The 13,018-nt window shown below is 38.5% G+C and overlaps 1 protein-coding gene across 2 annotated transcripts in view; it reads left to right on the forward strand.

The window, feature by feature from the left end:
• The window catches only part of ZSWIM5 (zinc finger SWIM-type containing 5), a 224,171-nt gene that overhangs the window by 176,896 nt on the left and 34,257 nt on the right, over positions 1–13,018 (forward strand). For both annotated transcript variants that reach the window (XM_047724649.1, XM_047724650.1), the window contains exon 5: positions 9,920–10,099. In XM_047724649.1, the coding sequence (XP_047580605.1) occupies positions 9,920–10,099 (180 nt within the window). The remainder of the gene's footprint in view (positions 1–9,919; positions 10,100–13,018) is intronic.

Raw genomic sequence — 13,018 nt, forward strand, 5'->3', positions numbered from 1 at the left:
AGGAAAGGGAGCAGAAGGTTTATTTGAACAAGTTATAGCTGAGAACACCCCTAATCTGGAAAGGAAACAGGCATTGAACCTGGGCATTGACCCAAAGAAAGTCAAGAGGCACAGGGAACTTCCCTCAAAATCAACACAAATAGGTCAACACCAAGCCATATCAGAGTGAAACTTGCAAAATACAAAGATACAGAGAGAATTCTGAAAGCAGCTAGGGACAAATGTCCTTAACTTACAGGGTAGATGCATAAGGCTGGCAGCAGACCTGCCCGCATAAACTTGGCAGGCCAGAAGAGAATGGCATAATATATTCAACATGCTAAGTGGAAAAAATATGCAGCCAAGAATACTTTATCCAGCAAGGCTGTATTCAGAATAGGAGAGAAAGAGTTTCCAAGTCAAGGAAAAACTAAAGGAGCTCATGAACACTAAATCAGTTCTGCAAGAAATATTAAAGGGGGTTCCCTTGAGCAGGAAAGAGAGACCAAAAGCAAAAAAGAATAAAAAGCACCAATCTACAGGAACAGTGCCCTTACAGGAAATGTAATGGCACCAAATTCAGAATTTGGTGAATAATTACTATAATAATTACTGTCAATGTAATGGACTATATGCTCTAAACAAAAAATGTAGTATCAGAATGGATTAAAATTTTTTAAAAAAAATTAAAAAAGAAGACGCATCGATTTGCTGCTTATAAGAGACTCATTTTCTATTATTTATTTTATTATTTATTATTTTATTATTTATTTATTTTATGTTCAGTTAGCAAGAGTCTCATTTTATTTTATTTTTTTAAGATTTTATCTATTTATTTGACAGAGAGAGAGAAAGAGAGATCACAAGTAGGCAGAGAGAGAGGGGGAAGCAGGCTCACCGCTGAGCAGAGAGCCTGATGCGGGGCTCTATCCCAGGATCCTGAGATCATGACCTGAGCCGAAGGCAGAGGCTTAACCACAGCGCCACTCAGGCGCCCCAAGAGTCTCATTTTAGACCCAAAGACACCTCTAAGTTGAAAGTGAATTGGTGGAGAACAATCTATCATGCTAATAGATGTGAAAAGAAATTTGGAGTAGCCATCCTTATATCAGACGAATAAGATTTTATAACAAAGAGATGGAGAGGGGCACTATATTAATAATAAAGGGTCTGACATCCAACAAGAAGATGGAACAATTTTAAATATTTATGCCCCCAATTTGGGAGCATATGTATAAATCAATTAATAACAAACTTAAACTCATTGATAATACAATAATTGGGACTCCTGGGTGGTTCAGTCAGTTAAGTAACTGCCTGCAGCTCAGGTCATCATCCCAGGGTCTTGGGATCGATCTTGCATCAGACTTCTTGCTTGGGAGGGAGTCTACTTCTCCCTCTGCCTGCTGCTGCCCCTGCTTGTGCTCTCTCTCTCTTTCAGACAAATAAATAAATAAAATCTTTAAAAAAAAAAATTTTTTTTTAAAAGATAATGGTACAATAATAGTGGGAACTTTAATACCCCACTCACAGCAGAATGCACATTCTTTTCAAGTACACATGGAACATTCTCCAGAATAGATCACATACTAGGTCACAAATCAGGCCTCAACTGGTACAAAAAGATTGAAATCACACCATGCATATTTTCAGACCACAACAATGTGAAACTTAAAGTCAATCACAAGAAAAAATTTGGGAGGACCACAGAATACATGGAGATTAAAGAATATTCCACTAAAGAATGAATGGATTAACCAGGAAATTAAAGAAATTTAAAAATACATGGAAGCAAATGAAAATAAAAATATGACAGTCCAAAACAGTTGGGATGCAGCAAAGGCTGTCCTAAGAGGGAAATATATAGCATTAGAGGCCTTCCTCAAAAAGCAAGAAAAGTCTCAAATACACAACTTAACCTTAAACCTACAGGAACTGGAAAAAGAACAGCAAATAAAGCCTAAAACCAGCAGAAGAAGGGAAATAAGAGAGAAGAATTAAACAATATAGAAAATTAAAAAACAACAACAGATCAACAAGAGCTGGTTCTTTGAAAGAATTAACAAGATTGATAAACCCCTAGCCAGACTTATCAAAAGGAAAAGAAAAAGAACCCACATAAAATCATGAGTGAAAGTGATTACAACCAACACTGCAGAAATACCAACAACTGTAAGAGAATATTATGAACAATTATATGCCAACAAATTAGGCAATCTGGAAGAAATGGATAAATTCCTAGAAACATATAAACTACCAAAACTGAAACAGGAAGAAAGAAAAAATATGAACAGACCCATAAGCAACAAAGAAATTGAATCGGTAATCAAAAACCTTCCAACAAACAAGAGTCCAGGAGTGGCTGGCTTCCCAGGGGAGTTTTACCAAACATTTAAAGAAGTCATATTTATTCTTCTGAAACTATTCCCAAAAATAGAAATGGAAGGAAAAGTTCCAAATGCATTCTATGAGGCCAGGATTACCTTGATTCCAAAACCAGACAAAGACCCCAGTAAAAGGGAGAATTACCAACCAATATCCTTGATGAACATGGATGCAAAAATTCTCAACAAGATACTAGCTAGTCAAATCCAAAATTACATTAAAAGGATTATTCACCAAGTTCAAGTGGGATTTATTCCGGGGCTATGAGATGGTTCAACACCTGCAAATCAAGCAATGTGATATACCACATTAATCAAAGAAAGGATAAGAACCATATGGTCCTCTTAAGAGATGCAGAAAAAGCATTTGACAAAATATAGCATCCTTTCTTGATTAAAAAAAAAAAAAATCCTCAAGAAAGTAGGGATAGAGGGAACGTACCTCAACATCACAGAGGCCATATATGAAGAGCCACAGCTAATACCATCCTCAATAGGGAAAAACTGAGAACTTTTCCCCTAAGGTCAGAAACACAACAGGGATGTCCACTCTCACCACTGTTGTTCAACATAGTACTGGAAGACCTAGCCTCAGCAATAAGACAACAAAAAGCAATAAAAGGCATTGAAATCAGCAAGGAAGAAGTCAGACTTTGGTTATTTGGAGACAACATGAAGCTCTGTGTAGAAAACCCAAAAGACTCCACCAAAAAATTGCTAGAACTGATAAGGAATTCAGCAGAGTTGCAGAATATAAAATCAATGTTCAGAAATCTGTTGTGTTTCTGTACATGCATAATAAAGCAGCAGAAGGAGAAATCAGGGAATCAATCCCATTTTAGTTGCACCAAAACCCATAAGATACCTAGGAATAAACCTTACCAAAGAGGCAAAAGATCTGTACTCTGAAACTATAGAACACTTATGAAAGCAGTTCAAGAAGACACAAAGAAATGGAATAACAATGATGTCCGGGTGGCTCAATCAGTTAAGAGGCTGCCTTCAGCTCAGGTCATGATTCCAGGGTCCTGGGAGTGAGTCAATCTATTGAACTCCTTGCTCAGCGGGGAAACTGCTACTCCCTCTCTGCCTTCCAGTTCCCTTTCTTGTGCTCTAACAAATAAATAAATAAAATCTTAAAAAAAAAAAAAATGGGAAATCATTCCATGCTCATGGATTGGAAGAACAAACATTGTTAAAATGTCTATACTACCCAAAGCAATCTACACATTCAGTGCAATCCCTGTGAAAATACTGCCCGCATTTTTCACAGAGCTGATACAAGCAATTCTAAAATTTGTATGGAACCAGAAAAGACCCCAAATAGCCAAAACAGTGTTGAAAAAGAAAACCAAAGCTGGAGGTATCACAATTCCAGACTTCAAGCTGTATTATAAAGCTGTAATCATCAATACTGTATGGTAATGGCACAAAAACAGAAACATAAATCAGTGGAACAGAATAGAGAACCCAGAAATGGACGTTCAACTCTGTGGTCAACTTATCTTTGACAAAGCAAGAAAGAATATCCAATGGGAAAAAAGTCTCTTCAACAAATTGTGTCGAGAAAACTGAACAGCAACATGCAGAGTAATGAAACTGACCACCTTCTTACTCCATATGCAAAACTGAGTTCAGAATGGATGAAAGACCTAAATGTGAGACAAGAAAACATCGAAATCCTAGAGGAGAACACAGGGAACAGTCTCTTTGACCTCGGCCACAGCAACTTCTTACTAGACCCGTCTCCAGAGGCAAGGGAAACAAAAGCAAAAATGAACTACTGGGACTTCATCAAGATCAAAAGCTTCTGCACGGCAAAGCAAACAGTCAACAAAACTAAAAGGCAACTGATGGAATGGGAGAAGATATTGGCAAATGACATATCAGATAAAGGGCTAGTATCCAAAATCTATAAAAAACAAACTCAAAACCCAAAAAATAAGTAACCCAGTTAAGAAATTGGCAGAAGACATGAGCAGACATTTCTCCAAAGAAGACATACAAATGGCTAAGAGACACATGAAAAAACAACATCACTCATCACCAGGGAAATACAATTCAAAACTTCAGTGAGATACCACTTCACACCTGTCAGAATGGCTAAAATTAACAACACAGGAAACAACAGATATTGGTGAGGATGCAGAGAAAGGGGACTCTTTGTGGGAATGCAAGCTGGTGTAGCCACTCTGGAAAATGTATGGAGGTTCCTCAAAAAGTTAAAAATAGAATATGCTATGATCCAGCAATTGACACTACTAGGTATTTATCCAAAGGATAAAAAAATACCGATTCAAAGGGGGCACATATACCTCTGTTTATAGCAGCATTATCTGGAAGGAACCCAAATGTCCATTGACTGATAAATGGCTAAAGAAGATGTGGTGTGTACACACACACACACACACACACACACACACACACACACACACTGGAATATTACTTGGCCATCAAAAAGAATGAAATCTTGCCATTGGCAATGACATGGGTGGAACTAGAGTGTGTTATGCTAAGTGAAATAAGTCTGTCAGGGGGTGCCTGGGTGGCTCAGTTGGTTAAGCGTCTACCTTTGACTCAGGTCATGATCCCAGGGTCCTCAGCAGGGACCCTGCTTCTCCCTCTCTCTCTCCCTCTGTTTGTGCTCTCTTTCTCTGTGTGTGTGTGTCAAAGAAATGAATAAAAGTCTTAAAATTTAAAAAAAAAATAAGTCCGAGAAAGACAAATGCCATATGATTTTACTCATATGTGGAATTTAAGAAAACAGATGAACTGGGGGAGGCGGAAAAATAAAATAAGACAAAAACAGAGGGGGGCAATCCATGAGAAATTCTTAACTATAGAAAACAAACTGAGGGTTGCTGGAGGGGGGGATGGATGGGTAATGGGCTAAATGGGTGATGGGCATTAAGGAGGGCATGTGTAGTGATGAGCACTGGGTATTATATGTATGTGATGAATACATAAATTTCTACTCCTGAAACCAAAATATAATACTAATAATAATCTACTTGGGCATCGGCTGGGTCAGTCAGTAGAGCATGTGACTCTTGGTCTCAGGGTTGTATGTTTGAACCTCACATTAGGTGTATAGATTACTAAAAATAAGTAAATAAATAAATTTTTAAAAATCTAATTTGCTTAATACTCAGTAGGCCTTCTCAAATGGGAAACTTACATCTTTTAATTTGAGATGTTTTCTTGAACTTTTTTTTTTTTAATTTCCTCACCTTTATTTTCTCTTTTTGTCTAACTACTTCTGTTATTTGGATATTAGTTTCTAGGTAACTATGCTGCAGGCTTAGAGGAGAGTCTGTATCAGGAATAAGAAAATAGAGGGTTCCAGAGGGATGTCTCTAACAACATAGTAAAATTGTTAGATTATTTTATGTGATTGAACATACTAAATGGAGATTGAGTCTCTAATTTTACTATTTTTTTCTCATTATTTTGTTGTTTTTGTTTTTTCTCTTTTATCTTCCAGGTTTCTCAGTTTTATCTTTTAACCATCTTATTAATCTTTTAATAAAGATTTTATTTATTTAAGAGAGAATGAGATGGGGCATCTGAGTTGCTCGTTTGGTTAGGCCACTGCCTTCGGCTCAGGTCATGACCCCAGAGTCCAGGATCGAGTACTGCATCAGGCTCCCAGCTCCGCAGGGAATCTGCTTCTCCCTCTGACTTTTACCCCTCTCATGCTCTCTTTCACTCTCTCTCAAATAAATAAAATCTTAAAAAAAATAGAGAGAGAGAATGATGGATAGAGCATGAGCAGGAGCAGGAGGGACAGAGGGAGAGGGAGAAGCAGATTCCCCATTGAGCAGGGAGCCCAACGTGGGGCTAAATCCCAGAACCCCAGGATCACAACCTGAACCAAAGCAGACACTCTAGGCGCCCCATCCACCATTTTGTTAATTTTCAATAAATTTTCTTGTCATCATATTTTTAATTTCCAAGAGCCCATTTTTGTTGTTGTTGCATCCTGCTCTTCATAGATGCAGGATCTTCTCACTTTGAGAATATCAATTGGAAAGTTTTTTCTCTTTAAGTTTTTTTTTGTGACCTGTGCCTTTTTTGTATTCCCTTCAGGTTTTTCTTCTGTTTGCTTTGTTCTTTGCCCTTTATGTAAGATGCTTTTCTTATATATCTAATGTTTCTTAGCTACCAATCCTATTTAAGAATAATACTTAACAGCTAAAAGGAAGCTCTGTGTGTGTGTGTGTGTGTGTGTGTGTGTGTGTGCATGTGTGTGTTTGAGAGAGAGGGAGAGACCTTGTTAATTAGTCAGTTTAACTGAGGATAATCTGGCTGGGCTTTTCTTCAGTGGAGAGCCCAAACTACAGTATGTGCTATGTTTTTCCCCACGGCCTGATTTCCAGAGATGAATCCTCCAGTCTCTTGTCTCTGAGTTATAAACTTGTCACAGTCTTCTTAGAATCAAGTGGAGAAAGAGGGTTGGGTTGGGAGGTATCAATTTGTTCAATATATATATCTTCCCTAATCCTTCAGTTTTTAGGAAGGACACCCCACTCTTGACTGTGCATAGTATTTCCAATCCAGAGCCTGTCTGAATCACCCTTCCCAGTGAGTAAAACTCTGGTCTTCATCCAGGCGAAGGAAGGAGCAGGCACTCTGATACTCTGAACAGAGGAGGAATTCTGCAAGCCTGAGAACTTTGACAAATTTCTAACCAATTTTACTAAATTCAGCTCCACTTTCAGCAGGGTTCTGCAGCCTGAATCAGTTGTGCTTCTGGGTTTTCCTAACTGCTGGTGGAGGTTTCAACTTTGTTTTTCTAAGTCAGCTATCACTCAACCACAGACTTTACAGATTCTAAAATTCTGTGGCTGTTCTGTTTTATCTCTCCCATTCCCTGTAACTGTGTGAGTTTATGCCTATTTTTATCCCTTTATTTTCATTTTAGTGAGGTTTCAGAAGGAAGTAGTGGTTAGGTATCTTTTTTTTTTTTTTAATAAACAATTGTGTTCCTTTTATTTTCATTTTATAAACATTTATTGAGTACCAAGTTTGTGCCAGACACTGGGAATACAAAAATAAGTACAATGTCCCTGTCCTCAAAGAGTGAACACTCTAGAGAAGGAAATACACATGTAAACACATTTTTATTTTTATTTTTTTTAAAGATTTTATTTATTTATTTGACAGAGAGAGATCACAAGTAGACAGAGAGGCAGGCAGAGAGAGGGAGGGAAGCAGGCTTCTTGCTGAGCAGAGAGCCTGATGCGGGACTCGATCCCAGGACCCTGAGATCATGACCTGAGCCGAAGGCAGCGGCTTAACCCACTGAGCCACCCAGGCGCCCCGAGTAAACACATTTTTAAAAATCCCTTATGCTAATTAAGTGCTAGTAATTATGTGTACATGTCTTTTTTATAATTTTTTTATATTTTATAAACATATAATGTATTATTAGCCCCAGGGGTACAGGTCTGGGAATCACCAGGTTTACACACTTCACAGCACTCACCATAGCACATACCCTCCCCAATGTTCATAACCCCACCACCCTCTCCCTCCCCCACTCCCCCCAACCCCCCTCAGTTTCTTTTGTGACATTAAGAGTCTCTTTTGGTTTGTCTCCCTCCCGATCCCATCTTGTTTCATTTATTCTTTTCTTACCCCCCTAACCTCCCCCCGCCATTGCATCTCCACTTCCTCATATCAGGGAGATCATATGATAGTTGTCTTTCTCTGATTGACTTATTTCACTAAGCATAATACCCTCTAGTTCCATCCATGTCATCGCAAATGGCAAGATTTCATTTCTTTTGATGGCTGCATAGTATTCCATTGTGTGTGTGTGTGTGTGTGTGTGTGTGTGTGTGTGTGTGTGTGTATACACCACATCTTCTTTATCCATTCATCTGTTGATGGACATCCAGGTTCTTTCCATAGTTTGGCTATTTTGGCCATTGCTGCTATAAGTGGTTAGGTATCTTTAACCAGAATTAATTCATGTTTATTCTTCAGGCTCATATGTCATATCCTTTCTATAGCTTCTTCTGACCCCATATGCAGAAATCATTGCTCCATCCATGTATTGTCATAGGATTTTATGTATGTCTGTGATAACATTTGCCATACTTTAATTATTATTTGGGTGACTCCTAACTATAATTCTCTTGAGAGTTATCATAATATAATACTATTTTATTACATAGTATAGTTTATATTTCATGGTAGATTTTTAAAACTGAGTCAATAGAAATGAATTTTCACCATTTTCAAGTAGTATCTATATTTCAAGTAGTATCTGATAGTGGGGCTAAAAATATCCTTTAAAACGTTCCTATTTGAGCTTAACAGGCCTTGAAATAGTTTTTGAAAGTACCTCTGTCCAAAGATGTAGCTTCATCCCAAAGGATTTTAAACTTAAGATATTCTGCAGCCAGGTTTTTTTGCAGATTTGAGATTGAGAATGCATCTGGCTCAGTCACATAGCCAACCTTGAAAAAAGGCAGCTTTGCTTTAAAAGAAAAGTGAATGGTAAGAGAAAAGGTAGCTACTGGTCATATGGAAAATGTGATACTCAGCTATAGTGACAGAGATCGAAGAATGTGATAGTTTTAAGGCATCATGGTTGATCAGCAGTATCAAAATCCAAGTTGAAATAAATTTTCTTGGAAAAAGGAAATACTAAAATTCTGCTATGTGCCAGGTAATATGCTAGGCCTTTTACAAATGTTATTTCATTTAATTGTCACACTATCGCTACAGAGTAGTTTTTCTATGCTGTCAGTTTTACAGTTGAGGGATTTGAAGTTCAAAAACTCCAAGGTCAACTAATCAAAAATTGATGTTTTTTGAGCACCTCCTTTATGACCTTTGTCCTTCTGCTAAGTGTCCTTCCTATATGCTGCTGTTTTACCCTGAACATACCTTCTTTTTTTAAAGATTTTATTTATTTATTTGACAGAGAGAGAGAGTGAGCGAGAAAGAGAGCACAAGCCAGGGTAGGAGAGGCAGAGGGAGAAGCAGACTCCCCCGCTGAGCAGGGAGCCCAATGTGGGACTCAATCCTGGGACTCCAGGATCATGACGTGAGCCAAAGGCAGACACTTAACCCACTGAGCCACCCAGGCACCCCACCATGAACATATCTTTATCTTAACACCTATCTTATTCAATTGACTTTATGTTTATTAATCTATCTCCCCCATTGGGCAGCTCCTCAGGGGTTGGAACAGTGTCTTATTCTCCAGTAGGAGAATAGGCCTTGAACATAGAAAGCTCTTAATAAATAGTATGTTGGACTACAAATCTGAGCTCAGAATTCAAGTCCAAATCTGTCTTATTCATCATTATAGGCACACATCCAGATATCCAGATAATCACTGCTTTAAGAAAGCTTTAGGGAGGAAAAATAAGCCATTTCTGAAAACTTTAGCAGATTTGATTTTTTTATATTAAGAAAAGCTGATATTTTGGAAACTCTTCCTACCAACCAGAAATGGAAGAAAAGAGTAGCCTGAAAAATTAAAGCTGACACATACATCAGAGGAAAGATATCAAGATTGTTGGTTGCTTTATTTCCAGGGGCCTTATGGGTATGCATCATTTTAAATCCACATTGCAAGCTGGAGGAAAAGTCCTGTTGGCTACAGCAGCTGCAGAAGTGGAGTGACCTGGATGTCTGTCCCCTGGAGGATGGGAACTATGGGCATGAGCTGCCCAACATCACCAATGCACTTCCCCAGAATGCCAGTCACAGCCCAGGTGAGCCATATATCCTTCTGGGGTCTCTGTGCCAGAACTCCAAAAGGTGGGAGGGTAAAGCTCTAGAACAAAGGTGGCCAGACAGTTGGCTATCAGTATTGCCATTCTCAGTAAGAAAAGCCTGTCCTTTTGTTTATCTTGAATAAGGGTAAGCTTTTTACCTTTGACATTTTGGGGATGCTGTGTCTTTCCATATCTGAGTGTTCTTATAGTGCCCACCATAAATTCCTAGAGCCTCCTGCATGAATCCTCTTTACCTTTCAAGTTCTGCATGTCTAATGGATCTTGTCCTCAGTTGGGGTTGGTTTTAGCTTAGAAGGCCTACCTCAAGGGAAGGATGGAAGGCCTGCAAAAAACAGTATTTATTTATTTTTAAAAACGGTTTTTAAAAATGCCCTGACAATTGCTTTTCTTACTTTTCTCTGTTTTCCTCAAATTTTTTTTATACAGCTGATACCTAGGTTGGATTATCTTCCCAAATTACTGCTAGGACCCTTGCCCCATTTTAAGACAAATCTAGTACAGTGATACTTTACACTCTGCCTTTTGAGCCCCTGGCCTGCAGGTAACACTGAGCATCACTCAGTGTTAAAACGTCAGTTTTAATTCATCTAACTCAGGCTGTTTGCTATTTGGCAACTGATTGCTCTTTAGCCCATTGGGAACCTTTACTGGTAGGAGATTTTTTGTCAGATATTGATTTTACATGTGGTCCTTCTAGTTTAAGTGATAAATCTGGGATTTTTAATCTCAAGGAGAAAATCACTTAAATTATTGTTCCGGCCAGGTCTTCGTCTACTGTACCATAACTGATTGTCAGTATATCTAAAGCAACAAAAGTAACAGTAGTTTGAAAAGTTATAGTTTTGCCACTTCCTTAAGCTACACTTTACTGGCATTCCTCTAATCTCCACAACACATCATCCCTTTAGTATTGGTTTGGGATTGGCATAGAGAGTCAAAAGCATATAAAGACATGCCTCTAGTCCGGTAGTTTCTTCCTTATCATACTGGTTACTTGTTGTTACTGGTTCTCATTTGAGGATGTTGTTTCTTCTGCAACATCTTGCTTCAAGTTGTGGCTGATTTAGCTCTCAGGTCTCTATACCTAATGGAGCAATGGGGGTCCCACTTATTCTTCATTGCCATTTCTATATCATTATCCTTTCCTCCTTCCTAAAACACCCCCCAGCTTTAAAGTTCATGCTGTCAAAATATACTATCTGCTACCCTTCTGGTTTTGATATTTGTAGATCTCTGTGTCAATCCCCCTCTTTCCTTGAAGATTTTGGCTATTGGCTCAGTGATACTGCTTTCTGTTACTGCTTCTATCATAATTGTTGATAATTTCATTAGCCACACAGATGATCCTTCCAAAACCTAGCCTCTCAGTTCTTTGACTTCCTCTCTTTTAATAGTCTCATCTTCCCACATAATTGAGCCGTACAATCCCAAGATCATACCCTAAACCTTGTCATTGCCAATAACTATACCTTCTTCATGATCTCAATTTCAGGCAGCTGTCAATACCATCAACAGTCTTGCTGACCTATTTTCTCTAGTATCCCAGTTCCAATAATTCTTTGATCCGCTAGGACTTTTGATCCTACCACTTTTTCATTCTCCTGGTAGCCTTGTTTTCCTCCTGATTTCTTGGTGAATCATTATAATCATTCCCTCACATACACGCTCAAACTTCTTTTTCCCTTCATTTCACACAGATAGCAAAACACTAAACTTATTAGTTCAGTGTCACTCTCTAATTCCTCAGTGCACGCCCACACTGCTGAACATGATGAAAAGAAACGTAAGCATGGTAACTGGTCTTATTTTAAGTTTATGACCACTGATTTTAAATGGGTCCATAGTGTTGTCCAGACATTTCCTTAATCTGTGCATTCTTTCACTCTTCTAAATTACTATTTCATGCATCTTTCCCTGAAAACTTTATTTCCTCCCCTTCCTCACTTTCAGCTGATAACCTTGCTTCCTATTCACTGAGAATATAGAAGCAATCATAAGAGAATTTCCATGACTCTCTCACTACATCTTCTTCTGTCTGTGCCCATCCAGTCTTCCTCTCCCCGTTTTTTTTGTTTGTTTGTTTGTTTTTTTAAGATTTATTTATTTATTTATTTCACAGACAGAGATCACAAGTAGGCAGAGAGGCAGGCAGAGAGAGGCGGAGAAGCAGGCTCCCCGTCAAGCAGAGAGCCCGATGTGGGGCTTGACCCCAGGACACTGGGATCATGACCTGAGCCAAAGGCAGAGGCTTTAACCCACTGAACCACCCAGGCGCCCCTTCCTCTCCCCATTTTTACTTGTGCTTCTAAGCCCAAGCCCTCTACCTATTCTCAAGATCCTATTCCTTCTCTTTTATCCAGGATAGAACTCCGGGAATTATCTTTTCTATTCCCTGTTTTACAGATTTGTTTGGATTATTCCTATGAATATATAAGTACATTGCTTTCTCTCTCATCATAAAACAAAACACAGTCATGTTGTTCCCATATGCCTCTCTGGCTACTACCCTATTTCCCTGAGGTAGTAGAAATAAGTGGTAGAATTAAGAAAAATAATTTAAAAGAATAGTACATATTTATCATCTCTACTTCTCATATTCTCCATTCTAGTCAGCTTTCATCTCTCTGCTATTGAAACTGCTCTTGTATGGGTCACTGATGCTAAACATTGTCAAATGTAGTGGCTCATTAGCACTATTTGTTAGAATTGTTTAATTTCTTCTTGAAACACCTTTTTCATCTTATTTCCAAGACACTGCTCTCTTGGTTCTGCTCTAACTTTCTTCATTGGTTCCTCCTTCTCAGCCTCCTTTACTGTCCCCTCCCTTCTTCCTAACAGAAAATGTTAGAGTGCCTAGGGCTCTTGTCATCAAACCACTTCTCTCTATATACAAAC

Source organism: Lutra lutra, chromosome 4, assembly GCF_902655055.1.
Source record: "Lutra lutra chromosome 4, mLutLut1.2, whole genome shotgun sequence".
NCBI lineage: Eukaryota > Metazoa > Chordata > Mammalia > Carnivora > Mustelidae > Lutra > Lutra lutra.